At 37.5% G+C, this 27,340-nt stretch overlaps 4 protein-coding genes across 7 annotated transcripts; 1 reads left to right on the forward strand and 3 right to left on the reverse strand.

The window, feature by feature from the left end:
• Window positions 1-458: 458 nt before the first annotated feature.
• On the reverse strand, window positions 459-5,760 carry LOC105956204 (PGR5-like protein 1A, chloroplastic). The gene is made up of 11 exons (XM_012980044.2): window positions 5,342-5,760; window positions 4,171-4,286; window positions 3,936-4,032; window positions 3,729-3,829; window positions 3,371-3,427; window positions 2,933-3,009; window positions 2,201-2,252; window positions 2,012-2,122; window positions 1,829-1,926; window positions 1,636-1,711; window positions 459-726 (listed from the first exon to the last, which is right to left on the reverse strand). The coding sequence occupies exons 1-10, from the start codon at window positions 5,523-5,525 to the stop codon at window positions 1,654-1,656; spliced, it is 951 nt and encodes a 316-aa protein (XP_012835498.1). The 5' UTR covers window positions 5,526-5,760; the 3' UTR covers window positions 459-726; window positions 1,636-1,653.
• A 470-nt stretch (window positions 5,761-6,230) lies between these two features.
• On the reverse strand, window positions 6,231-8,030 carry LOC105956205 (glyoxylate/hydroxypyruvate reductase HPR3). The gene is made up of 2 exons (XM_012980045.2): window positions 7,508-8,030; window positions 6,231-7,363 (listed from the first exon to the last, which is right to left on the reverse strand). Exons 1-2 carry the CDS (start codon window positions 7,970-7,972, stop codon window positions 6,842-6,844), a joined length of 987 nt encoding a protein of 328 aa, XP_012835499.2. The 5' UTR covers window positions 7,973-8,030; the 3' UTR covers window positions 6,231-6,841.
• Window positions 8,031-9,244: 1,214 nt separating this feature from the next.
• LOC105956207 (YTH family protein) lies at window positions 9,245-16,878 on the forward strand. Of its 4 annotated transcripts, none has more exons than XM_012980050.2 (9): window positions 9,245-9,393; window positions 10,933-11,033; window positions 12,216-12,445; window positions 12,628-12,879; window positions 12,963-13,039; window positions 13,111-13,474; window positions 14,390-14,446; window positions 16,406-16,467; window positions 16,567-16,878. In XM_012980050.2, exons 2-9 carry the CDS (start codon window positions 10,952-10,954, stop codon window positions 16,616-16,618), a joined length of 1,176 nt encoding a protein of 391 aa, XP_012835504.1. In that variant the 5' UTR covers window positions 9,245-9,393; window positions 10,933-10,951; the 3' UTR covers window positions 16,619-16,878. The 4 variants fall into 4 exon arrangements, with proteins under 4 accessions (XP_012835504.1, XP_088674449.1, XP_012835505.1 ...); XM_088818323.1 differs by having other exon boundaries at window positions 16,571-16,878; XM_012980051.2 differs by having other exon boundaries at window positions 10,933-11,027.
• A 919-nt stretch (window positions 16,879-17,797) lies between these two features.
• Window positions 17,798-20,362, reverse strand: LOC105956206 (subtilisin-like protease). Its single transcript, XM_012980048.2, has 2 exons — window positions 17,903-20,362; window positions 17,798-17,823 (listed from the first exon to the last, which is right to left on the reverse strand). Exon 1 carries the CDS (start codon window positions 20,163-20,165, stop codon window positions 18,675-18,677), a length of 1,491 nt encoding a protein of 496 aa, XP_012835502.2. The 5' UTR covers window positions 20,166-20,362; the 3' UTR covers window positions 17,798-17,823; window positions 17,903-18,674.
• Window positions 20,363-27,340: the final 6,978 nt, after the last annotated feature.

The following is a 27,340-nucleotide window of genomic DNA, read 5'->3' on the forward strand; positions in this document are numbered from 1 at the left end:
TTAATGTCTTGGAGACCAATATGCACTATATTTGTTTGCCGCGGGACCGTTAATACTACCATAAATGAAAATTTATAAATCTTATATAAAATAATAATAATTTAAGAAATGTTAGGAGAGTCATGTCACCCCCTAGCTCTATGATGTCTCCACCACTACCTGAAACTAATAGTATGTTAGACCCCGAACATAATAACTTATCCAATGCATTATTCCGTGTCAGGGTTTCTAACAAAGTTTCAGGGGTGATCGTAATTACCGATACTACAGGGATCTTAAAGTGATTTTAGCATACCTCAGGGGTGTAAGTGTAATTTACCCTAATGTTTTATGCAGCGCCGGACCAACATAGGACCATAAAGAGAGTTTATGTCCATCGTCAGACCTAACCTATAAATTCATACATATTTTACACGCATCCACATGTGTTACGCGTTTGATTTTATGTAAACTTAAGGTGAAAAACTACCCGATTATTTAACCGGTAAAAAAGATCGTCTTTAGACATTAGACTTGAGTTTTCAAGACAACAAGGATATCCTAAGATAGTATAAAACCAAGTGGTAAATTTCCAAAGAGTTGTCTTCAAACTAGCGAAGAGTCTATATAAGATAATACATACATATACACACATTTACAATAACTTACATTCGTTTCATCTTCAACGTCCAAATCCATCATGTCTGCCCCGGTGATGTTACATTATATTTAGAAAAGAAATATATCCTGCAAGCAAATTGATATTTGATATAACTAATCAACGACGATTTTACCAAACGAAAAAATATTTTTTCTTTAATTTTTAATTTTCATTACTTCTTACGTTATTCCCCCTGAAATTCATGCATTTCTTCTAAGGCCTTGTTTGAGAATTATGATTAGGTTTGATAGAGAATTTAATCAAAGCTTTGTTAAATATTTGAGGTTTAGATATTGAGTCCATGATCAAAAAAAAAAAAAACGAAACGAGATTTCGATCAAGCGTATGAAAGATATTTAGTCCGAACTCAACACCTATTATTACACAATCCTACAAGGTTTATCACCTAACATAAGGATTGTGCAATCACAAATTTCGAACATAAGATAATCATGTATTACATTATCAACGGCGATGCAATCTTAACCAATTCAATCGATTTTATCCATCAACATTCACAAACGAGGCCTTAAAGGATAAATAAATATCATCAACTTGCTGTGATGAGTATAGTTTTGGTTGTTCAGATGTATGTGAAAACTTATTATGAAAACCACCTAGTTACGAGGGTACTTTGAAAATTTATTATAAAAAAAGGGAAAAAATACAGTTTTCATCCCTCAAGTTTACACCTATTTCACATTTGATCCCCTATATTTTAAAAAAATACATTTGGTCCCTCATATTTAAGAAAAACTACACTTAACCGTCAATTTTCTGTTAGTACTAACGGAATCAAGCGTGTTCCCATGGCTGCTTTAACTGACGAACTAACGGTAAATTGATGGGAAGGATCAAAAGTGTTAAATTATTGAAACATAAGGGACCAAATGTATATTTTTTGAACATGGGGGGCCAAATATGAAATCGGTGCAAACTGGAGGGATGAAAACTGTAATTTTCGCTTAAAAAATACAGTTTCAGAGAATAGGTACCTGAACTCGTGTCTCACTTCATTCAGGAAGTGTAATCAGTCGAGCCTTAGAATCGTACACCATCTCTGTTCCACAGCTGACAATTATGTTTTACAGTCAGAATAGCTAAAAAAAATTAAAAAAAAAAAAAAAACCGTTTACGGAAAAATGCCAAATAGAATAACTTTCTAACGAAGATGTATTGTTGACTTACTTGGAACATTTCAGTGTGTTGACAGAACCACCGCTAGATACCGACAATATGGTACCAAAGAATGAAGTGTTTTCCGTGCCACAGTTCGGACAGGGTCCCTGAAACATTATTAAATTCATCGAACAAATTTAAAGACTGCAAAAAGTAAATGACTCGTTTCAAGATTCGGGAGATTCTTCTTACCACTAAGATCAAAAAGTCTTTAACGATGATGTTTGTAATGGTGAAAGACAACCACAGTATCAACGGCAAAGCCGCAAACCACGTGAAGAGGAAACTGAACGGTTCTGGAAGCTGCATAAGACAATACTTTCGAGTTGACTTAAAAAGAACATCATAGTAATCGGGTTACACTGGATGATATTTCATTACCTCTAAAAGATAGGTGATTTCGAATCCGGTCAAATCATCAAGAAAGAAAAACCTGAAATTAGACAAGGTAAGATCTTTTAAGCATTGTTTTTAATGCTCCCATTATAACGAAAACATCATAAGGACGCGGATAGGGGTGGAAATCGGATTGGAATTAGAACTTTTGGAAAAATTCCAATTTAGTTTTTCAGTGAAAAACAAAATTCCAATTCTGTTAATTTTTTTTATTAAAATGAAAAAAAAAATGTTCTAAAACTGGGAATTCTCAGATCGGAATCTGTGGAATTCGGAATTTCCAAAAAAAAATCGGAAACTGGAACTTTTGGAATTTGGAATGAAAATGTTGTTCCAAAATCAGAGATATTCAGATCCGAATCAACGGAATTTGAAAATTCCGCTCTAATTTCCACCCCTAGACGCGGACAATAAGACATAAAAGACATTATTTATGTTGAACCAGGCACTAGTAGAAAATTTGCTTATACTACGAATTTTTTTGCTACGGTAAAAACCGTAATAAAAGGTACTTTTTACTACGGAACAATTTTGAAGTCGTAGTAAGTACTAGGATTTACCGTAGCAAAAAAGTATTTGGTACGGCCATTTACCGTAACGGAGCGAATTCGTAGCAAATGCGTAGCAAAAGCCTTTTTAGTACGAATTTGATACCTTTTGCTACGGTTAATGATCGTAGTAAAAATCCATTTTTCTACTAGTGAGGGTGTTACTTACAGTCCTAATGCAACGACTGCAGCCGGTACATTCAAAAGAAACATCTTGAGATAGTCGACAGAAAGGTCACTATAAACCTGCATGATAAATAAGTACGATTTAGATTGAGATGCCATATGCTAAATAAATGAAAAATTAATGATAGGGCTGGGCTAAACCTTTGTTTTTCACACGGTAAACCTAAAGCCGTGATTTCGAATTCTTATTGTCTTTAACCTGTTCTATTAATTTAAACCAAAACTAACGACCCTGGTGTATGGGAAGTTCACACCAATTAACTGATAACATCTGAATTGGTAGAATGGCAAGACAAACACCTTCGACATGTATTTTGTCTAATATATGAAATCGGTCAAAGAATGTCGCTCTTTAAACATAAAAGTATTACTACTGTGAGCATAAATGTAACTACGTAAGTCGGGAGGAAAAATCACGAACCTTTCTACTACGGAGACTGCATCGAGGACCCTCGACCACAATTTCGCTCCCATCCATCTACAAGATATACTAGCAGAAATTAAAAGATCGAGTATATGAAAAGGATAAAAAAAAACAAGAAAATAAAGCAGAGAATAAGGAAATGAAATCAGAAAATAAACTGGAAAATAGCATCCAATTCCTTAAAAGTCGAAACTAATTGAAAAGCAGAAATCTAATACAAAGAAAGCCAACAGATGATGATAGGTAAAAATGTACATTCTTGAATCATTTTTTTTCAAGAAAATATACTCGGACATTATACATACTCTTATCAATTATGTCATATTTTCTCTATGCGATTTTTTTTGTAACGTACCTTAAGTTTTTGTTTCAGTTTATCATACTCGTCATCCGTCATAATTTGATTTCCAGATACGTAAGCCATTGAAGCTTCTAAAAACCTTTGTTCGTCAGCACCTGAACTTTGAACATAGTAAGTTACAAGAACATAAAAGGATAATTATTATTATTTAAAAAAAAAAAATGGGACAGAAATTGTTGCAGGGTTGAAAACTTCAATTACTTAGCATTACAACGCTGCTCCCTTCCCACATGAGTTCTTCCTTAAGGTTATCAAATTCCTCGTTAGACATGATAGACTTTCCTTCATAATAGAATGCCTGTAATAAAGTAGCCAGCTCACAACATCAAATATCGTACGAAAAAACAAAGGAAGAGCACTACTTATAATTGTCGGAAATAGGAATCTACTGATAACTAAGAACTTATACATGAAGAAACAAACTCTCGGTTATTACCTGAAGTGCTTGAAGAAATTCCTGTTCCATTTCTCCCAAAGACTTTTTCTGATCCTTTTCTATGTTGCAATAAGGCAGGACATTGCTGTCAATAGTCTCGTTTTCTCGGACTTGACCTGAAGTAAACACGGGGTCCAATGTAAGCAGCATAAAACGTGGTTTTTTTTTTAATGTCGACTCTGTTTCATAGTACTTAATCTTTCTGTAGACAACAAATGACAGTAGATTCCGTGATTCAGAATTTATACCAAGCTCGTAGCAGGAGAAGAGTTTTTCATTCTCCAAGTGAAAAATACACGTACACGTCGCTGATACAAAGCTTTGACAGCAACAAATGCTTCTTCAAACTTAACAATTGTTTGACCCGATCAATTTCGGAAGTGCAATTTGGAAGTGAGATTAGTCTTAACTTGTGGATTATTTTTATTGCAAGTTCAATTTTCATTTGAGAACAATTTCAACTATAGTTGTGCATATTAGGTATTTTATTCATTTTTCCCCAAACTATAAAGTGATGGCAAAATCTTGTAAGGCCTCTCGAATATATTCTTCTTTTTTTCTTCCCTTGCTGCCCTATTCCCTTATGCACATACAATTATAGGGGTGTGAACGAGCCGAGCTCGCTGTTTTGGCAGGCTCGAGCTCGAGCTTGAACTCGAGCCGATTTTGACAAGCTCGAGCTCAAGGCCAAGCTTGTTTTGGGGTTTTTTTTTTTTTTTTTTTTTTTTTAATTAATTTTGATTTATTTTATGACAAAATAAATAATGAACTGTAATTATATATTTACGAACTCATGAATTCACGAACAACTAAAAAAAACTCTGAGCTCGAGCTCGCGAGGTTGAGCTCAAAAAACTCGAGTTCGAGTTCGAGCTTTTTTCGAGTCATACGAATGAAAACTAAAACCCTTAGTAATTATACGTATTATTATAACATGAACAAGAACTTTGGAATCTCCCATAATTTATCTGATCTGATCCGATCCTATCCCTAATTAGGTACCCAAGGGCTCGGAGAAATCGAAAAAATCTCTCCACAAATTACGATAAAATCTATGAATTTTACTAAAGGAGTTCCTAAATTAGGCAAATAGTAGAGAAGAATGAAATCTAGAAGCTTATCCTGTTTGATGATCATTAATTTAAGAATTAAGAAGCAGAAGAGAGTAAACCTGGTTGATCGCCGGTTGCCTTGGTAGAAACAACCAACAGCCGGCGCGTGAACGACAGTTTCGTAGCACCAAATTGAACTCCAGAAGCAGAAGTCAGTAAAGAAGGGACAGAAGTTAATGGTTTTCTAAATCGGCCAGTGAAGGATCGTGGTTTCGCCACAGTGAAGCCAAGTCTGGATGCCATTCGCGGCGGCGGCGGCGGCGTTGGGAGGAGGAGAATATTTGGCGGGGTTTGGGCTTGAATAATGATTGCATTTGGTGATCTGCGCACACGGCAAATTTGATGGTTTTTGGGGGGAAGAGGGGACAGCTTGAAGATAAGGTAAGTGAGAATGTGTGGAGGGGAATTTAATTAATTTTTAATTTTTATTTTTAGTTTGGTTGCTTTCTAGTTTCATTTTGGATCAAACTTCCAATGTGAATTTGACTCGTTTTCTATTCGAATTTGTCGAAACTCGAAGCACCGACTTTGTAGTCATTTGTGTTGGTTTTGTGATCCAACTTGAATCAGCTATATTGAATGTCGGCTGAGAGAGCTATGCATGAACGAACGAGCATTGGCATAACCCAGAATACGTAATTTTGATCATCTTATAGTCCTAATTTAAGAAATGTCAAATCATCGAAGTTGTAGCCATTAGAATTGGCTTTTCTAACCCAATTTGAATTAGCTAAATTGGTAGTTGGATGAGAAAATTATGCCATGTTTAAACGCGGTTTACTCGAACCTAGCAAACTTCAGCAACTGTAATTTTATCGTATCATGTTTTGTAAACTATCCATTTTTACACACACACACATATATATACACCCGTATGTATGTTTATGTTTGTGCGTATAGTTGTGTGCAGATTAAATTCAAATTAATACCTTTATGCACAACTAAATATGGTGACACTACGAAGCAAGTGGGATTAGTATAACAAGAATGTGTAAACTAATACACATCATTCACTACCAAAACCCTAACTACGTACAATACATAAGCCCCAAAGCTTTATTTCCAAATAAAGGTGCGTTTTTAGGTGTTTGCAAAATCAACTTTTGCTTTTGCTTCTCTTAAAATAATCTGCTTTAAGCTATTTTTTTAAAAGCACCCCTAACCCTGCTTTTTCAATTTTAGTTCATTTTCTGAAATATTTGCAAACACCCCCAACTTTTAGAAATAAACACTTAAAACTAACTTAAATCACAATCACTAACTTCTGCTTTTAAATAATCATTTGCAAACACCACCAAAATCTATATATATACCCCCGGTTTCCTTCGACCCTACACCCGGTGATAAACACTGGGTGGGTCTTCTACTGCCACATATTTTTTTTTGTATTTTTCTAAAACTCCAACAGGTTAACCCAAGTGTTAACCCAAGTGGGGGAATATATAATAAAATACAAAAAAATCCAAGTGACAACAGAAGACCTACCCGGTATTTATCACCGGGTGTAGGGTCGAAGAAGTCATATACCCCCAAATTGCAGAGTGGCACCATATCGTAAATCAAAGCTCAATCTCCGCCTTCAAAGATTCGTTAGAGAAGAAAGCTTCCAAATTGCCAAGTACCATCTCCTCAAGAGCTGCAAACGAATCGGGAGTCATTACAGCCTTATGCGGAGACAAGACAACATTGTCCAGCTCCAACAGCTCTTCCGGAACACGAGGCTCGTTTTCAAACACATCGAGGCCGGCCCCACCTATCTCCCCCCTCACCAAGAACTCCACCAATTCCTTCTCGTCGATAAGGGCCCCACGCCCGACGTTTACGATTATGCCCCTCTTTCCTAGTGCCGCCATAACATCCTTGTCGATCAAATGGTGCGTCTCGTTCGTCAGTGCGCAGCAAACTACGAGTACATCGCTGTTCGATGCGAGATCGAGAATGTCGGCGTAGTAAGTGTACGGTAAATGAGATTTCTTATTCCTCGAGGTGTATGTAACGGTGCAACCGAATGCATCGAATCGTTTGGCAATTCTCGAGCCAATGCTACCTAATCCCACTATCCCTACTCGTTTTCCGCTCACCTGAAATGATTGATAATTATATGTCAAAATTCATTTAGACTGTGTTTGGATCGAAGGATTTGAAATTAATCCAAACGAGAAGGATTTGAAATGAATCGTGTTTAAGGATTGACAATCAGATAATCAATTGGATAATTTTCAAACCTTTGATCCTAGAGAATATTCGTTGCGGGCGGGCCAGGATCCGGCCCGAACGAACCGATCGGCAGAAGAGATCCGTCTCAGGACGTCGATGGCGAGGCCGACGGCGTAGTCCGCCACATCATCGGAGAAGGCGTCGCCGGCGCTGGTGACGCGGATGCGGCGGCGGCGGCAGGCGTCGAGGTCGAGGTGGTTGAGTCCGGCGCTGGAGCCGACGACGCACTCGACGGCGGGGTAATTGACGAGGTCGTCGGAGGTGAGGGGCGTGGGCCCCACGCAGAGCATGAGGCGCGCGGACTTGGATAAGGCCGGGAATGATGGGTCGGGTGGGTCGGCGTGCGGGTCGAGGACGGTGTATTTGGTCCGGAGGAAGGGGAAAAAGGAGAGCTTGAAGCTGGGAAAGCGGTGGAGGATAAGGAGGGGCGGCGATTCTGGTGGTTGGTGTTGATCGGCGGAGGCGGCCGCCATGGCTGGTTGAGTTAGCGTTTTGGTAGAGTGACCTTCGGCGGAGTAATAATTAGAAATTTTCTTATTAAAAAAGGGGTAAATTACAAACACCCCTGAGGTATGGTAAAATTACGAAACATCTCTCTTCTTTGTGTAATTACAACGACCTCCTCAACCATAAATTTTCTTACACGTTCATCCTTGCGGTTTCAAATTTAGTGAATCTTCTTGATTATATGAAATATTATCAATTTTGTACCTTTTTTTTTTTATCTCATTCGAGCTCCACATTTTGAAGCAAGATGATCATAAAATGTATTTTTTTGCTTGTATATATCAGATTGTGGTGTATAAAAAACTGTATTTTTTACAGAAAACGAGTACAAACTAGAGCACATTCCACGGAATTTAGATGATTATGCTGAATTTGACATCATAAGGGTGGAGGTGTAAGAAGATTCATAGTTGAGGGGTAGATGTAATTATCTAAACAAGAGGGTTTTTTCGTAATTTAACCATACTTCAGGGGAATGGTTGTAATTTACCCTAAAAAATTCAAAATAGAAATTGTTTTAACTATTTTATATAAATTTACCAAAATTCATTTTGTATATTTTTGTTAAAATTTAAATTTTTATAACATGTGTGAGATGTGAAATGTAACGAAACTACTTTGGATTGTGATGAATAATTGACAAATATTTTGTTTAGGACATTGTCAAATGAATTGTAATAAAAAATGACTTATTTGTATAGTTTTGACAAAATTAAAATTCCAAACAAATGTGGTCATCCCTGAAAACTCATTATGTTACGAGAAAACTCATTATGTTTGGGTAGTTAATTACAATCATCTCCCTCAACTATATATTATTTTACACATCGACTCTTAAGCATCAAATTTATCAATTGAAGGAGGGAGTTTTCTGTACAATAATATATAGTTAATAGGTGATTGTAATTAATTCGGAGAAATATGTTTTTGAAAAGTAAAGTTATGATTAAGACATTTTTTTTACTGTAGCAATCAAATTTTTTTTACTGTAACAGTAAAAAACATATTTGGATGAGGAGCTATAAAATTTTGTTGGAATTATTTTTCGAAAACTAAACAAACACAAATTCGTTTCCATGAAAGAATAGAATTGATAAGAAAATACAACCAAACATTGCTTAAAATACAAATGAAATCCTATTTGCGGTCACAAAATTGCTATTCGCGGTTTATAACAGAATCCCCCAAAACTTTTAAAAATATCAAAAAATCCCCAAAACTGCAAATATAATTAGGACCTTTGCACATGAATTGTTGGCTTTAAAAAAAAAAATAAAAAAAAATTTAAATAAATTAACCTAGGGCAAATCTTATCAAAACTCTTCACTCACTACTTTCTCTCTCCGGATTCCCCCCTCTTCTCTCTCTCTCACTGCCCTGCGCAGAGGTATGTTTCTCTACTTTTTTTTTTCTCCATCGTTTCAGGTTTTCAAATTCATGGCGCTCTCACTCTGCCGCATAAATGTCACAACTCTAAATTCTGATTATGCACTAAATACTTGTACTCTTGGTTTTTGCATTAGTAATTAATGAATGTGCGGAGATACATGGTAAAAAATTTGTGTTCATTCAGTTTGAATTTTCCATTTACGAAGTTAAGTCGTAGGGTTTTGTTGTGATGGAGGTCGTTTGGTTAGGTGTTTGTTAAATTGGCGTGTGAATTCCTCCTTTTACGATTATACGTTTAGGGGGAGAATCAATGATGATACGTTTTTCTTCAGGAATGAAAAGTATTTGCACTATACATAGAGATGAGATAGCGTTATGTAAATCTTCTCGGATGAGTGACGGAAGAACGCATTGAAAGAATGAAGCTTTTAGATATTTGAATTGTAAATAGACGGTTCACTATGAATGCATTACACCAATTTAGTTACGACACTTGAGAAGTGTTACGTAGTTAGTTAGGATAGATCATAGAAGACCGGTTTAGATTAGTTTAAAGATGTTTATAAGAATCGATGGAAGTAAAGTTACAACAATGCAGTAAAAATCTGGGTTCCGTTTTGTGCGAACTTTTACAGGTTATGCTTGTTTACTTCAAACTTTCAGTCGGTATTTGGTTTGGTAGTCACAGTTCATTGGTTAAATGAATGTGAAATTGCTTGGCAGTTACTTGTGGGATTATTAAAAGCAACAGAGAAACGAGTGAACCGTGTATCTTGTAACGAATTTAGGCATCTTTATATAATTGTATTTGTTATTCATCAGTTGTTATTCAAATCATGGGATTTTAAGTATTTCTTTCGTGACTCCGTAATGGCAAGCATGTGAAACTAGAGTTGCTATATAGAGGAGTTTAATTGTTTTTTTTTGGACCTATTTTCGTGTACATTGTACTGTTGAAATAGTAACTTCCACTTGGTTTGTGTTTCGGGCAATTCGTGGTTACGGAGCTATTGTTTGAAATTTTAGAATTTGTTATTTATGCTTGCTGGTGATTATTGCGGGTGTCTGAAATCAATTTGGTGATCGTTGTTGAACTATTAAAGGACTCGAGATGGTTTCTCAATTTGGTATATTGTTTTTCCTATACTTCAACGTACAACCTTATTTTTGGATATGAGTTGTCCTGGATAGTACAGTATGGTACTACCATCTTTCGGATGTAGTTCTTAAACTCGATCATATCCGTTTCTTCTGGGAGATTGTGGTCATCTGAAAACTTCGATTTCTCGACTGCATCTTTAGCTGAAATTACTGGTGTTAGTATGTATTCAGTGTTACCGGTTAGAAGCGTGTGCATACTATCTCCAATTTTTCTTCTGCTCCCCATTTAGATATTACATTCAGTAATTATGCTAGAAATGGTTACTGAAAAATGTGCTTGCATGCGTAATATTATGTTTTTATGCTATCTCTCATCATTTACTGAAGAGAGACTTTGTAGGTCTCACTATCGTTTTCCTCTATTCTGCTTTCGTAGATTAGGAAAATATCAAGGCATGTCAACCAGCACTGCTAGAGTTGACTCATCAGTGACTGAATGCAACAAAGACATGATGAACTTACCCGATTCAGGTAAAAGTATGTCTATTTATTTTTTCACCATCAATTTAAACTATCGACTACCACGGGTTGTGATGATTTTTTGTTGAACTATGGAATCCTAAGATCGGGTTTTGCTAGCGCAGTAAAATTTCTGTGTTGGATGTTTGGATTCATTTTTCTTTTCTCTAGGAATGATGCTCTTTCTATTCAAAATCATCAATTCACCGGTCTAGAAATTTAACGTTATTTAGGCAATTAACATAGATATCCGAAAGGAAAAAAATAGAGCTGGAGCTAAGAGTGAATTCTGCTTTTCAATTTGCTGCGGACTTTTGTAACTGCAATAGTTTCAATGCTTAACTTATTTGTTCAAGTTTTTAAGGGTTTTTGTTGCATATTTGTTGTGGGAAGGGTCTAGTTTTTCGTCATCCCAATTTCCAACGAAGTATATAAGTCTATCTGTCTCTGTTCAGTTAAGTAGGGTTCTTTTATTTACTATTAATAGCAAAGGAGAAGGCGAGTCGAGTTAGAATTTTGTCTCAAGACACTTGAAAACATGGCTATGGACTGCTGAGGGTCAAGTTACTTACTAAATTGCATTATAGTCTTGGCTTTTCATAATAGTGTCTTGCATGTGCAATTATTGACCAATTTATTTTGGATAATATAAGTTGCTTGATATGTAAAAGATGAATCATATTGCATGCAATGTCTTTGTTAAAGATCAATTTTAAATTCGATCGATAATAATGTCGATGGCTCCGACCTTACATCTTCATAAGTTGTAGGCAATATATATTTTACTTAAGCTGTTCATCAGGATCTCCGTTTTAAACTCTCTTTGCTAGTGTTGCTATTTTTTTATATGCATTTAGGAAAAGCGAAGTTCATATGAAGCAGAGATCTCCTCGCTGCTTCTTTTGGTGCTGTTATCTCCATTATCTATTTACTGCATAAAAAGAAGCAGCTCTTAATCCTGATTAATTAACTGTTGAATTTATTTCTATTCTGTTTCTGAATGCTATGGTGCCCACTTTATCGTATACCATACCCGAACTATTTATGTTGTTCCTTTAAAATATGGAGGACTACATGAAATGCCTAATTGCAATTCAAAATCGAAGTTCTCTGTTTTACGAGGCTTGATTTTGTTGTGCTTAACACATTCACACTTTCCGGATAATCTTTCTTAGTGAAATGTTTGGAATACTTTTGTAGCGAGTCCAAGGGGCAGATCAAATGAGGAAACGTGTCGTTCAGGGGCTGAAGAGCAAGCGCACTCGTGTGACCGGGTGGGAACATCGAGTGAAATGAAGAAGGATAAATTGAATAATACAAGATATTTTATTATCAAGAGCTTGAATCATGAAAATATCCAATTGTCAGTAAAGAAGGAAATTTGGGCAACTCAAGTAATGAATGAGCCGATTCTTGAAGAAGCCTTTCAAGTAACATTTCTTTTTTGTTTATTCATGTAATACGATTCTTATCCACCTTTTGGAACTTTTATGTATTAAAAGATAGACACTCGTCTAGATTACCGTCCTACTGTGTATAGTCTTAATGAGTTATCTCCACTTAAAAAGCTGGCAAGAATAGCAAACGTATAATACAATGTAAGTATATGCAGAATTCAGGAAAGGTAATTCTTATATTTAGCGTCAACATGAGTGGGTTCTTCCAAGGATATGCTCAAATGATGTCTTCCGTTGGTTGGAGAAGGGATACCATTTGGAGTCAAGCGAGTGGGAAAAGTAATCCTTGGGGCCGCAGTTTTAAAGTCAAATGGCTGCGCTTAAACGACTTGGCTTTTCAGAAAACTCTTCATCTAAAAAATCCTTGGAACGATTTCAAGCCTGTCAAAATCAGCAGGGACTGTCAGGTATCTTTCCACTTTACCAGCGTCTGAAGAGCTTTATGATGTATGGTTATTACCGCACGATGACTCCGTGTATATTATGCCAGGAGTTGCCTGGGGATATTGGTCGAGCGCTTTGTGAGCTTCTTGACGAGGGGGGTGGTATAGACCTTAACTTGAAAAGGTACATTTTTCAATCAGAGTATACATTTTTTTTTTTTTGGCACTTTGAACAATATGGCTTGTTTGATGAAGGGATGAAATCGCTCGAGGTGATTTTTCTGCAAGCAGACCTTATCTCGAGCCTTTCCATTCTATACAAGATGAGGATTATAATGTGCTCCCAATGCGTATGGCGCCTGGGCTTTATCCTTCTTTACTTTATCAACATCAAGCTGAAGCACGTGGGTTTCAGTTGCCTCATCAGAAACCTGGTGGAATACTTAATGATTTCTCAAATGTTTCCGGGACACGAAAAGTGAACCAGTCAAGGCATTGCGGAATCAATGGAAGCTCAGCTAATAGGACTAGTAATTCTTCTAGAATTACTACTCGGGACTTGTCAGCAGAGAAGAGTCCATTCATTGGCACTTTCTCCGAAGATGATATCCTGGAAATGGTATTAGTGTCTTATCTTTAGCTTTATCAGTTGAATTATCTTTGATTCATTAAAAAACGTTGTCCTTGTCAATTGATTCAATTAGTGTAGCATTTAGTTATGGCTGATGGTTTAAGCACGACTCACGAGTTTATGTATTAAGTGATGTAGTGATGTAGTGATGTTATTATCTCAATTATGTCTTGCAAGTTTTTTCTCTGAATTTCTTAACGTACTTCTCCTTTCTATCTTGTGCTGCCTTTTCTGCCTATGATCTTGCTCTTGACCCTCAAAATGTTCTGTTACCATAATGTAGTATTTTTTTTTCCCGTTCCTTCTTTTATCCTTGAAATTGATGAGTTGGACGAGTACACATCTTCCCTTACTGCCATCTACAAAGTACTTGAGAAGGAAATAAAACGTTGCGGCTTATGGTCCACCAACTACTGTTCGTTTGTTTGTTTATTTTCTTCGTAACCCATGTCCAGCAATGACCTCTTTGGTAGGACATCCTGTAAAGTTCATGTAGATTTTTGAAAGTTTTAGTTATCAAAGAGGTCATCCTGTAATACTTACTTAGCTATGGAAAGTGGAAAACGTTAGATATAATTGCATTTTATATTTAGTGAAAAATATTTGTGGCATTTTGGTCACTGCATATGATGGTGCAAATAGAAACTCACATAAATCTCGACATAACAAACTTAATCTTCTCATAGCAATGCTTTGAACCTTTCATCGCTTTGGTGATAGGCCATGGAATATTTACCTACTTATTACTATGTTTTGTGGTTTACCTCTGTGACAGATGTTGAAGTTTGATTTGTTTATATTTCTAGGATTTATATTTCGAGCTACATTATTATGTTTAGGGTTAAGGATTTGGGGTGAAAGCTGTCTTGCTGATGATTTTGCCTTGTTCATTTCATGATGCAGACATATGAAGAATACCTGGAAGCTCATACTCGAGGCTGCAGAAGATTACACCACTCTGTTAGTATTATTAATACTCACTACTATTACTATTTATTTGTTTTATGTGCAAACAACTCCGTTACATATGTTACTAGGGTTAAAGAATGACTGCATAACCACGAATTTATCCCTATCCAGGAAACAGGACACACAATGTTCTATTTTATATGACATTTAAGGTTCTTCCGTAGGAACTTTCTTAGAAATAGGATTGTCATAGAATATGTTCGATTCTGTAGTCTGTTATTTGTGAAATTTGAAGGATAATTTTTTCATATATATTCTAGTTATGTGTACATTGGTTCTGTTCATAGGGTTTTCTAGCCTCCTATACAAAGACAATAGACTACGCCAAATAAGAAAAGATCATAACGGAATAAATTATCATGATTATGGCCTTGAAATCCGAAATCATCCAATCAACACACTCCCCTTCAAGGTGCTTGAAAATATCTCGAATTCCCGTTCTGGATAAGATCTTCTGAAAGGCTCTTTGTGAATGCATCGGCTAGTTTGAACGAAAAAAGAAACACAAATGATCATTTCTTCAATTCTCCTTTCTAAAACGACAGTCTATCTCGACATGCTTTGTTCGGTCATGTTGGATAAGATTATGTGCTATGCTAATGGATGTTTAGTCGCATTGATTTTTAGTGACCTCAATCCTTCAATGTTTAAGATAGTTTTTAGCAAAATAGCTTCGTAAATTCCTAAAGATGTTGATGAATTCAGCTTCACTAGATGAAGCCTAACGGATTGTTTCCTCCATAAGAAAGTACAATAGATGGAAATTGATCTCCTATCAAGAGAAAATCCGACCCAATTTGCATTGGTGTAAACTTCAACTTCCATAAAAGACCTAAGCCTGTAGAATTTTTTTAAGTACTTGAAAATTCTGAAAAACGACTTTCAAATCATCTTCTCTTGGACCATGCATGAATTTGCTCACGACCTCAACAACATAGCTTTTTGTGAAGAAAACGAAGAAAATTGCTGTCATTGAGTGGTAAAAACACGAATTGACGAGCTTTTGCTTGAATTAATGTCGGATAAAGAACGGGTTGTACCAGAGTTGACCTCCGACGCTTTCAAAGGAATGTTGGCGCTGATATCATGTGAAATTTTAAAGAGAATTTTTTCTTATATTCTGGTAAATGGTAATCTGTGCATGGCTATATTTATAGGGTTTCCTAACCTCCTATACAATGAATATAGAGTGAGTAACTGATTAAAAAAAAAGGAATATAGACTAAGCTGAATAAAGAAAGGTCACAGCTGAATAAAATATCATGATTCTGTCCTCAAAACCGGAAAACATCGAATCAGCCAGCTTATATATTATCGAGGTCAAATCTGGCAGATTTCCGACATTATTATACATTGGTCAAATACTTTTTGACCAATTTTGTTGCATATTTACCAGCGAAGCTGGCAAAATCTAGGTGATCATTGTATTGAAATAAGATGGCATTTAGGATTTGTAGTCATAGCTTATCTAATTGTTCGTTTTTGAAACTATTCTCTTATCTAGATTTTCATCGTGGATCCACTTTTTTCTAGCTTGAATCGTTGCTGAAATTCAATTGAGAGTTAGAAAATCTTCAGACTTGTATCATATGGGTATTCAAATGCAGAACTCTTGTCGTTCTCAAAATGTCATTGAGTTACGAGGAAAGATTCGAAACAAATCGACTGGCGTCATGTTTTTACATTTCTAAATAGTTTGAAAGAGAAACTAGTTAATAAAAAGATTTGGTGACATAGTTCTCTTGTGAATTGTTAAATAGGAAGGACCGTTACTCAATGGTCACGGATAGTTAACTTTTGATCTGTGAATTACATGTGCATTTGCATATATTACAACGAATGACAATAGATTCTGAAGTCCAGTATTAATTTCTTATTCGAGGCGATTTACATTGTATATGAGCATTGAGTTATTTTATAAGCTACTCGAGTCTGATGCTTATTTCACAGGCTGCTGGACGATCCACGAGCTTGCAGAAGTCATCTTCTAGTAAAGAACGTTCTGACGACTCGTAAGTAAACAAAATAAAAAAAATTCACATTTCATTTGTCACAAAAAACAAATAATCTTATAAAAGAAGAAGTCTTTTTAACTTTATTATATTCGACAGGCAGTCGGCCAGCAGTTCGAAGAAAAGAAGTTACACCAAGTCGCTCGAATGAACTCTTCTTAGCCCAAATATAAAATTAGTTCGGTGATTGTCTCGTTTATGAGAAGCGGGCCATGCTTTGAACTTGTTAACTATTGTTACTATTTTGAGCACTGAAACTTAGAGTTGATGTACAATTGTTGTATTATTGATAGTACTTGATGATATCATCCACCATTAGTTTCTTCATTGTAGGTGTCAAATATGAAACTTGTACATAAGAACATGTATATTTTCCCTTCTCTGCTATAACTAGTTTTTTATTCACCAAAATGCCACAGTTATCTTATTTGTACATTCAAAATATATGGGTAGTTTATTAAAAAAAACCATTATGCTGTACTTGCTTGTAATTGATTTTTGTGGCATATTATTATGTGTTGCAATTCTTAGAAATCTTTTCTTGATCACCCTATATTTTTTTAATTTTTATTTTTTAAATTAAAAAATAGACATGTATGTTGTATGATGAATGATGATCATCTTCTATTTCCTTTATGCATAGATTATTTTAGATTGAATTGGGCTGTACGAAATATTACATGGGTAGTAGATTACGACCATCTTCTAAGGTAAGGTCAAATTACGAAAAAATCTATCATATTTGGGTAATTAGATTCACCCACAACTATGAATCTTCTTACAAATCCACTTTGATGGTGTCAAATTTAATAGATATTTCTAGATTCCGCGGAATGTTCTCTAATTTGTACTTGTTCGTTGCTTGGGTGCTAGGGATTGGTCCTGATGATGTGTAAAGATGCAGTATCTGATGCACCACAATATTATTTTTGCAAGCTAAAAGAGCATCTTGTTTCAAAATGTGGAGCTCGATCAAATGGGGTAAAACATGTACAAACAAAAGTATATTCCACATAATAATCTAGAAGATTTCACTAAATTTGGCACCACAACTTAGGATGGGTGGCCGTAATTTACCCAATATTATATATAGATATAGTAAATATATAATATGCAATCTATGATGTTTTGTTTTGGTCGTGGGATTCGTTTCCAGTTAACATAATATCAAAACCCATACATTGCAATTTGCAATCCATATCTAAAGACAAATTAGATGACTCACCAGAATATAAAACATGAAAATCCACAATATACAACAAAACAATTATGCAACAAGGGAAATAATAAAATAAAAAGAAAAAGATAACGATGTAGCTTCTTATTGAGTAGTTTGCTTTATAATTAGACGGCATACTGTTGAATGACCATCTCAACCAAAAGCTTAAGCTGTTAGTGAAATGTATCATTTAGTATTAATATCTCCAACACATACTATTGTGTAAAGAATCCTCCCCCAGGTCCCGTAATCAGCGCAATGTAACGGCAATCGGAGTCCGCACATAATACTTGCTGGAATTCCATTTCAGGTAACCTTGAATATAAACAGTGGTATTCGTGGTAGATTCGGGCCCGGTGAACGTCACTTGGTACTGCAGTGTCTGGTTAGCCTCGGAGAAGTCGAGGTTAGAGGGTTCAACTAGCACACCAATGCCAGGTGGCGGGACAATCTCGACAACGTACGACGAAACGGGCTCGCCCACATTTGTGACCGATCTCGTGTACGTCTGAGAAATCGGCTGCGAGCGACCAAATCTAATGGCGAACGAGGGGTAGTTGAGCTGGGCTTCTGGTATTTTTGATTCCACTGAGCAATCCACCTTCCGTTGGAGAATAAAGCCGACCTGTCGGTTCGTGTAGTTCAAGCCGCAGAGATAAGGGATGTAATCTTCCGGTTTGATATCGTACACAAGCCCTGGATCGTTGGCTCGGGACGGGTTCACATGGCCCGAGCCAGTGGCGAATATGTTTGCCGGAACGTAGCGCTCGTCCTCGATCGGGTTTAGGGCTAGGTTCACGACATCGGCAGTGGTCATGATGGCTGACTTTATGGCCGCTGGTGACCAATTGGGGTGCGAGCTCTTGAGCAGCGCCGCTACGCCGCTCAGGTGTGGGCACGACATAGATGTGCCGGAGATAATGTTGAATGTGGAATTCGTGTTGGTGTTGTTCTCCACCGAGACCGGCCATGCCGCAAGAATGTTGACTCAAGGCCCTAAAATGTCGGGCTTTAGGATACCAGGACTAATGTAATTGGGCCCTCGGGATGAAAAACCCGCAACGACTGGGGCCCGGTCGTCGCCAATTATAGTGCCTTTGAATAGTATTGTGGCCGTTGGTGTGATGGTTGAGTTTATGTAAGTCTTGATCTTCAATCCGTCGGCATAGCTTACATGTGCGGCCGGAAGAACGTGGGCTTCTGCCAAGGTCATATTTGCGTAAATTCGAGGATTCACGAGAATCATGGCGGATCCACCGGCATTCTTCACTGCTATTCCTTTGGAAACTCTTGCCACCACTCCGATTTCACACACTACTACCATTCCTCGGAGATCGCTTTTGTTTAACGATGTCGGAGTACAAAATTGTATATTTGGATCGCTCGTGTTTAGCGATCCGGCGTAGACAAGAGGCATCAATGTCGGTGGAAAATCCGACGGCTGAAAAGTTGATTCGCCGTCGAGAGTTTCGTTGTTTCCAAGCAAGATCGTCGCCCTGATCTTTCTGTCGATAGTGCTAGCACCAACCGTCAGGATCCATGGGGCTTCGTTCGACAACGAGATGTTGAACGGACCATCGTTCCCCGCCGAGCAACTGACTAATATGCCATTCTCCATGGCGCTAAACGCGCCTAACGCGATGCTGTCGTCATAAAAGCTAAAAGAGAGCCCTCCAAGAGAAAGGGAAAGTATATCCACTCCATCTTCGATGGCAGTATCCATTGCGGCAAGTATATCGCTTTCGGAACAAAATAAGGAGCACACTTTATAGATGGCTAGGTGGGCCATAGGGGCGATGCCGGCGGCAGTGCCGTTAGCATTGCCAAACACGTTGGCGCCTCTCACAAAGCTTCCGGCAGCGGTGCTCGCCGTGTGGGTCCCGTGCCCATCGTCATCCAACGGGCTATCGTCGAAGGAGTTGAAGTATCTGGCGCCGATGATCTTGTTATTGCACGCCGTCTGATTGAACTCGCATTTCCCCTTCCATTTGGCGGGAGGGGGCGGCATCCCCTCGTCGCTAAACGAAGGGTGACTCGGGAGAACTCCCGTGTCCAAGACACCTATGATAACCCCTTTACCATAGTTTGAGCCTTGCCAAAATCCCATATTTTGGTTCAAGCCCAAGAAGTTTGGGGAATGGGTTGTGTGCTTGTCCAATTTTCTTTCAGGCCGAGCCGATATGAAGGCCGGGTGGTTCTCCATAGCTTTCACTTCGTCAGCCGATAATCGAGCGGCGAAGCCTTTGAACACCTTGCGGTAGGAGTAGACAATTCTTCCTCGGCTGTTTGAGTTTGATGTTGGCAAGAATGAGGTGTACCAACTCTCTAAGTTTTCGAATCGATCGAAAAGACCGAGGTTTCCATCGACATGGATTATGTATGTCTCTAAGGTGCTTGAATTAGTTGTATCATCTGCAAATGTGGGTAAGAGATGGAGATTGAGTATGCAAATGAGGGTGATAAAGTGCTTCAACCCCATTTTGTGACAAACACCAAATTAAACCTCTTTTTTGATTGTGAAAAAAATAAGTTGCAAATAGAAATGTGGATTGTGTCGAGTGTTGATGTTAGTTATGGTCGTTTCAACACTTTATATAGAGTTGTCGTCCCTTATGTTGTTATAGATTCGTCATCTATGTTATGACTGGATTATTTGATGCTATACCCGGTGAAATACAACTAATAATTTTTAACTCCTAGTCTGCACATATCACGCACCCATATGTACGTGTGTTAGGTCGATGGTTATTTAACCCCATCAATAGTTAAAAAAACACTCGACGTAAATAACTGGTGTATCATCTAACTCCCCATCATGACCAAGATAAGAAAAAAATATTAGCAAATCAATTAGCCATAATATTTATCATATATATATATTAAATACTGATTAAAAATACTGATGTTAAATTTTCCTGTTAAGTAATTTAAGGGAAATATATAATTAAAAATGTAAGGAAAAAAAAGAAAGAAAGACCAGTGGTTTGGTATCCATTGACAATTTGACAGAGTCTTTGTTAATTAGTCTGCCGTTGGGAAATTGGATTTGTGCAATTGTTAGCATTTAAATGGGCAGATTATAATCATCTCTCCATATGTCATGATGCAATGAGACGAATATATGGATGTGGTCTAAATCTCATTGCCGGTTGCGGAATTAAAAAAAGTTTTAACGAGGCGTAACCCCCTCATTAGCAAAAATATTAGAATTAAGTACCAAGCATTTTTTTAATATAGTGCAACTCTTTCCATTTTATGTATTCCAATATTATCCCTATATTTTTCTTTTGAACTAGACCCCCCTCCCTTTAAATAGGATCGGTCAACTAATTTGTTCTCTCTCTCTTCTTTAATTATCTTAATCCTTTTAATTATATTTCGATCCTTTTTTACTTTTACCTTTTTTTTTTTGTTCGAAAAGATCTACGAAATATTAGTGAACAACTAAATTAATGAATTTAACTACTGACTTTGGTAGTCAACTATAATATTCTACTAGTTTGCTATAAAATTGTGTCGATCAACTACAAAATAGTGAAAGTTATCTATGTAAGTTTAATAGTTAGCTATAAATTGTGATAGTTAACTACTAATTCCACTAGGCCAAAACTAGGGATGGAGATCGGACGGATCGGATCGGAATCCACCCCTTCGGAAAATTTCCGATTTTTTTCGGAAGTGAAAAATCACTTCCGATTCCGATTCCGAATATTTCGGAATACAAAAGCCCGTTCCAATTCCGATTCCGAAAAAAAAAATCGGAATTTCGGAATTTTCGGAAACGTCGTTGACTATGCCCGACGACTGAAGCACGGAAGAAAAGCAACGGCCACGGCGGAGATTTATAGGGAATAACGATAGCTTTTGGGCAGCAACTCCGGCGATCTTGAGAGAAAAAGGTTTGTGGTATTTTGCAGCAATTCCAGCCTCTGTTTCGCGATCGTGAAGGCAACGATTAAAGATATGGTAAGTTTTATGACTCATATGGTAGAGAAGAAGAGTTGGCGGTGGAAAGAAAAAAAAAAAGTTCAGAGGAGGGAGATGTGAAGCGGCGCAAGAAAAAAAAGAAGAAAAAAAATTCAGAGCAGGGAGATGAGCGGCGCAAGAAGAAGAAGAAAGAAATTAGGGTTTTATTATAATTTTTTGGTATTTAATGTTTAGTCCCTAAAATTCTGAATATTCAATATTTGGGCTCATAAGTTTGCTAAAGTGGGCTGCCTTGCTGGGCTGCCTTGCTAGAGTGGGCTTTTTAAAGCCCAACTAGAAACAATATAGTAAATTAGTAATGAAGAAATATTAATAAATTTCGGAAAAATTCGGAACATTTCGGAAAAATTATCGGAAATTTCGGAATTATTTTCGGATCGGAATTCGGAAATTCCGAATAATTCATATACAATTCCGATTCCGATCCGATTTTTTCGAAAAAAATCGGAAATCGGAATTTCGGAATTCGGACTACAAAAAATCGTTCCAAAATCGGAAAAAATCGGATCGGATTCGGCGGAAATCGGAAATTTCGTTCCGATTTCCACCCCTAGCCAAAACACAACACTGGCGACGAAATATTGCGACGAAAAAGGGGCATCGACGACGAAATTTCAACACTTGCGACGAAAAAAAACCCATCGCAAATGCTTCAAATAAAAGTCGCCAAACGGCCCGTCGCAAAGTCTGCGACGAAATTTTATTTTAGTCGCAGAAAGTTGCGACGCTTTCATGTTTCTTCGCAAAAAATCGTTTCTGCCAATTTATTTTTTTGAGCTTCGAAATTTGACAATCGTCGCAAATCTCCTAGTCATCCTGCGACGTTTGTGCAAAAAACGTCGCAATTGTTTTGTACAAATCTGCGACGAAAATAGTATTCGTCGCAAAAATTTATCCACTTATTTGAAACGTTTTTACAAAAACGTCGCTAGATTTTTTTTCTTTGGCACTGCATATTAAATGATAAATTAACCTGTAATAGATTTCCAGTTCTTTATCTTTACAATAATTAATTACCAATTCTAATAATTCGAAATTAACTATAATTCGAAATTAACTATTGGGTCAAATAACACATCACATTAAAATTTATTCCATCACATTAAAATCAAAATAGTATGTGAAATACACTAACACTAGAACAAATTTGAAAGTACATTAAAACTTAAAAAATATTTTAGCATAGCAAAAAAAGATTTGATCCATACTTTCTTCATTGTTCATTAGAAGTGGTTTGATATGGTGAAATACTTGACTTTGTCGTTTCAAATGCTCGATCAAGGAGTTGAATGTTTTGTTGAAGTTATCCACTTGATCCTAATAAGCTATTTCCATCCGTGCCTGAAAAAAATGTATACGTACATAAGCGTGACATAAATACAAATAAGCACAAGCTAAACAAAAAATATAGCACCATAACGACTAAAGCATGAAGACACAAAGAGTGTTTATGCCAATACAAAACACCCAACCGATCTTGCAACATATAAAACAAAAGTTTCAACATATAAGTATATATCGAATTTTTTTTCCCAACACTACGCAATATATACCAAACACTTTATACAATATATACCAAACATCATAAGGTGGCGCAATATACCAAAGAATATATCTCAAATACCACAGACTCAACCTGCATAACTATATAAACCCTGCGAAGTAAAGTGACAAGCCAGCCCCCCTCCTCCCCGACCCTTGAAGAGAAAGAGATAAATGATTAAAGAAAATCTCCCATAAAAACTACGGCAATATTTACCTTCTGCTAAACATTTTTCTTTAACACGGAACTAGCAACCTTTGTGTCTGCCACAGGGAATTACCAGAGAGCTTCTCAAGCAGATCCCTTGGAGCTTAAAACGCAGTATCAAAAACAAAAGCAAACATTACATAAATATATTGCTGAAAATTTACTCAAAAAAACTCGTACATGTGACTTGGGGTTCACTGTTCTCGAAAAGATCGTCTTCTCATTTGTCATCATTGTCTCTTCGTCTGCAAAAAAAAAATGATTTTGCTAACATAAGAGGATCTGTTATCAAAGCTTAAAACACAAAATAATCAAATTCCCACCAAATTAGTCATTTCTATGAGTGTACTGTATATTATCAAAGTATATATATATCAATACCCTATGAGTGAAAAAGCTCAATTTCAGATTTAATGGACCTACAAATCAATTATATATTCAGGAACTCATTACCTAGTTAAGGGAATCAGAAGGAGGAGAGCATTCACGGAGAGATAGTTCCGCGGGGAAAAGAACAAAGGGGCGATGGCTATGTCCAGGGAGAAGACAATCGAGGCGACGACAACCTGATATAATCATGGCGGCGAATCGTGGAGCCGAAGGGAGGCGAATCATGGCGGCAAAGCAACGGCGGCGAACCATGGAGACGAAGGGGCGGCGAACCGTGGAGGCGAAGGGGCGGCGAACCGTGGAGGCGAAGGGACGGCGAATCGTGGCGGCAAAGCAACGGCTAAGAGACGGCGAATCATAGGGGCGAAGTGCACCGGTGAAGTGTGGGGGCGAAGTGCGGCGACAGAGAGAAAATCAATGAGGGAGAGAAAAGAGCAGGGAGGTTAAATTAGGGCTTTGCTTAGTTTAATAGTACTTGAGAATAAAAATACATTTAACTATTGCGACGAATTCATTAACTAATCGTCGCAATAGAGAACCTATTAAACTTTGTCAAACTCCTGTGCGACTATTTTGCAAAGATTCATCGCATTAATTTGTTATATTTTATAAACCAAAGCATATTGCGACGAAAACTACCTATTCGTCGCAAACATAATTTTTTTAAAATAAATATTATTAGAGTAATGCGACGAATCATTTATAATCGTCGTAGAAAGAGAGGAAATTTATTTTTTCACCAAATTTCGCGACGATTACTACATCATCGTCGCAACGATTAACAAAAAAAAATATTTAAAAAAAAACATTTTACTTGTTTGCTACGAAAATCATGATTTGGTCGCAAGCATTTTCTTTTTAAGGGGAGGTTATTTGTGATGCGACGAATGGTGGCAATAATCGTCGCGAGCGGGAGAAGAAATCAATTTTCGTCACTATAAAATCGTCGCGAAAATGCAGTTTTGGCCTAGTGTAAATTATAGTAGTCAATAATCATTTATATACCATAATTTTAAGACCAAAACTCACCACCCTCAAATTATTCAACCATCGACAAGTAATTCCAACATTTTCACAATTACGCCCAAAGTCCTGAACGATCTCAACTATAATATTCTTCTAGTTTGCTATAAAATTGTGTCAGTCAACTACAAAATAGTGAAAGTTAACTATGAAATTTTAATAGTTAGCTATAAATTGTGATAGTTAACTACTAATTTATAGTAGTCAATGATCATTTATGTACCACAATTTTATAACCAAAATTCACCACCGTTAAATTATTTATCCATCGGTAAGTAATTCCAACACTTTTACAATTACGCCCAAAGTCTCAAATGATCTCAATAGTCTGAAGCATATGAATACCTTCCCTGTAAATTAAATTTCCCTAAAAAACAAATTTCCACAATACAACTATCACTAGCCGTAAGTTTCCTTGAAAATTAGATCTAAGCCAATGAAATGAGCATAAGGCTTCGAGACAATAATGCAAGACTCTAGGGGCGGAGATTTTTCAGTTAGAAAATCAGCGGTGGGGGTGCGTTAAGAAAGAGTGGCGCCGGATGCCGCTTCGTCAGAAAACAGATCTGAACGTTTCATTGTTACTAGACCGGGTGAACCAATGGTAGCTATAAAGATGTGTCGGCTATGGATCCGTCAATTTTAGTGAGAAGATATACAAGTCGATTTTAGTAGAGAAGAGAGACAGAGCGAATGATTCGAGAGAAAGAAAAGAAATGAGAAATAGAAAGAGACGTATGAGGAAGAGAGGGGGGGAGAGAGAAAGTGAATGAGAGGAAATAGGAAAAAACAACGTAAAAATATAAAAAGAGGGGGAGAAGAGAGAAAGAAAAGGACAGTTGAGAAGAGAGAGGGGGAAGAGAGAGAAAGAGTGGGAGAATAAATGACAAAATTGGAATAATAAACACGTGAGGGGGTTCTCACAATTCATAATGTTAATTTTAGATTTCTTTACAAATAGTTAATATTAAAATGGGCCTGGACTCTATTTTATATATATATATATATATATATATATATATATATATATATATATATGATTTTAGCATTCGGCGCCCCTGTGTAATGTCTAGTGGCTAAAAAACTCATTGTGTTAAAACAATTAGCACATACCCCCTTGTATTACATAGTCAACGACATTAAGGCCTCAGTATTTTTTCGAAGGACACACGTTCCAAGCGCGAGCTAGCCTTGCTCCATCAATATCTTCCAACTTGTAAGCCCCTCATGCGAGCACCGCTACTATCTTGTACGTACCCTCCCATTTTTCCATTAGCTTTCCTATTGCTTTGAGGGCGTCCGCCTGTTTCAAGACCAAGTCCCCTACTTGAAAAATTCTCTGTCTCACTTTCTTGTCATAGGCTGCGTTGATTTTGGCCTTGCTGAGCTCCCTTCTCTCTTGCGCGCTCTGTTGCTTTTCCATCACCAAATCCAGTTCCTCGTGCAAGCACATGCTATTAGATGTTTTTTGAAAATTCATTATTCTACTCGACGGCAACCCCACTTCTACCGGGATGACTGCTTCCGATCCATATACTAACGAGAATGGACTTTCCCCAGTCGCCTCTTTTGGCGCCGTTCGATATCCCCATAGCACCGCGTGCAACTCCTCAACCCAATTTCCTTTTGCCCCTTTTAGACGTTTCTTAATTCCCTCTAACAATACTCGGTTAATCACCTCGACTTGTCCGTTCGCCTGCGGATGAGCCACGGCTGCAAATCTCTGCTTGATACCCAGTCCTGCACACCATTTTTGTATCTTGGCCGAATTAAATTGCGTTCCATTGTCCGAAATGATATCTCTAGGCAACCCGTATCGACAGCAGATGTTCTGCCATATGAACTTCATGACTTCTGTATCTGTATTCTGGCCACCGCTACCGCATCCACCCATTTAGAGAAATAATCTACAGCAACTATTAAGAATTTTCTCTGTCCCTTGGCTAGCGGCATAGGGCCCACAATATCTATCCCCCATTGTGCGAAGGGACATGGGGAGGCTATTATCGTCATATCCTCTCCGGGCGCGTGAATCAGCGGGCCATGCCTTTGGCATTTATCACATGTCTTGACAAACTGACCCGCATCCTTTCTCAAGGTGGGCCAAAAATATCCTGCCCTTAACACACGCGAGACCAGCGCTCTTCCTCCCGCATGATCCCCGCAGCATCCTTGGTGTATCTCGCGTAGCACATAATGGCCTTCCTCCGTAGATAGGCATCTTAGAAGCGGCCTAATGTATCCTCTCTTATAAAGTATGTCCCCGCTTAAGCAGAATTGACTTGCTCGCTGCTCCAAGGCCTTCTGTGCGTGGCCACTTGCTAACACTTTTCCTTGTAGAAACGCTCTTATCTCAGCGCGCCAATCCCCCCCGCCTGTCACTGTGGAGATTCGCTCCCCTCTCGCGTGGCACGACTCCCCTATTAGCAACTGTATCCTTCTTGACTCGTATCCTACCGCTATGCTTCCTATTTTGGCCAGGAAATCGGCATGTTGGTTCTCCT

The sequence above is a fragment of the Erythranthe guttata genome, chromosome 1 (genome assembly GCF_056151865.1).
Source record: "Erythranthe guttata isolate IM_541 chromosome 1, IM_541, whole genome shotgun sequence".
Taxonomy (NCBI): Eukaryota; Viridiplantae; Streptophyta; class Magnoliopsida; order Lamiales; family Phrymaceae; genus Erythranthe; species Erythranthe guttata.

Excerpts from the sequence above, each read along its gene's own strand:
- LOC105956204 (XM_012980044.2), bottom strand. The coding sequence starts at position 5,525 with ATGGCATCCAGACTTGGCTTCACTGTGGCGAAACCACGATCCTTCACT. Across the intron at positions 4,033-4,170 it reads AATTTCTTCAAGCACTTCAG|GCATTCTATTATGAAGGAAA; the intron begins GTAATAACCGAG and ends ACTTTATTACAG. Across the intron at positions 1,927-2,011 it reads AAGACTTTTTGATCTTAGTG|GGACCCTGTCCGAACTGTGG; the intron begins GTAAGAAGAATC and ends ATAATGTTTCAG.
- LOC105956205 (XM_012980045.2), bottom strand. The coding sequence starts at position 7,972 with ATGGCGGCCGCCTCCGCCGATCAACACCAACCACCAGAATCGCCGCCC. Across the intron at positions 7,364-7,507 it reads AATATTCTCTAGGATCAAAG|GTGAGCGGAAAACGAGTAGG; the intron begins GTTTGAAAATTA and ends CAATCATTTCAG.
- LOC105956207 (XM_088818323.1), top strand. The coding sequence starts at position 10,952 with ATGTCAACCAGCACTGCTAGAGTTGACTCATCAGTGACTGAATGCAAC. Across the intron at positions 12,446-12,627 it reads TTCTTGAAGAAGCCTTTCAA|AATTCAGGAAAGGTAATTCT; the intron begins GTAACATTTCTT and ends AAGTATATGCAG. Across the intron at positions 14,447-16,405 it reads GCAGAAGATTACACCACTCT|GCTGCTGGACGATCCACGAG; the intron begins GTTAGTATTATT and ends CTTATTTCACAG.
- LOC105956206 (XM_012980048.2), bottom strand. The coding sequence starts at position 20,165 with ATGGGGTTGAAGCACTTTATCACCCTCATTTGCATACTCAATCTCCAT.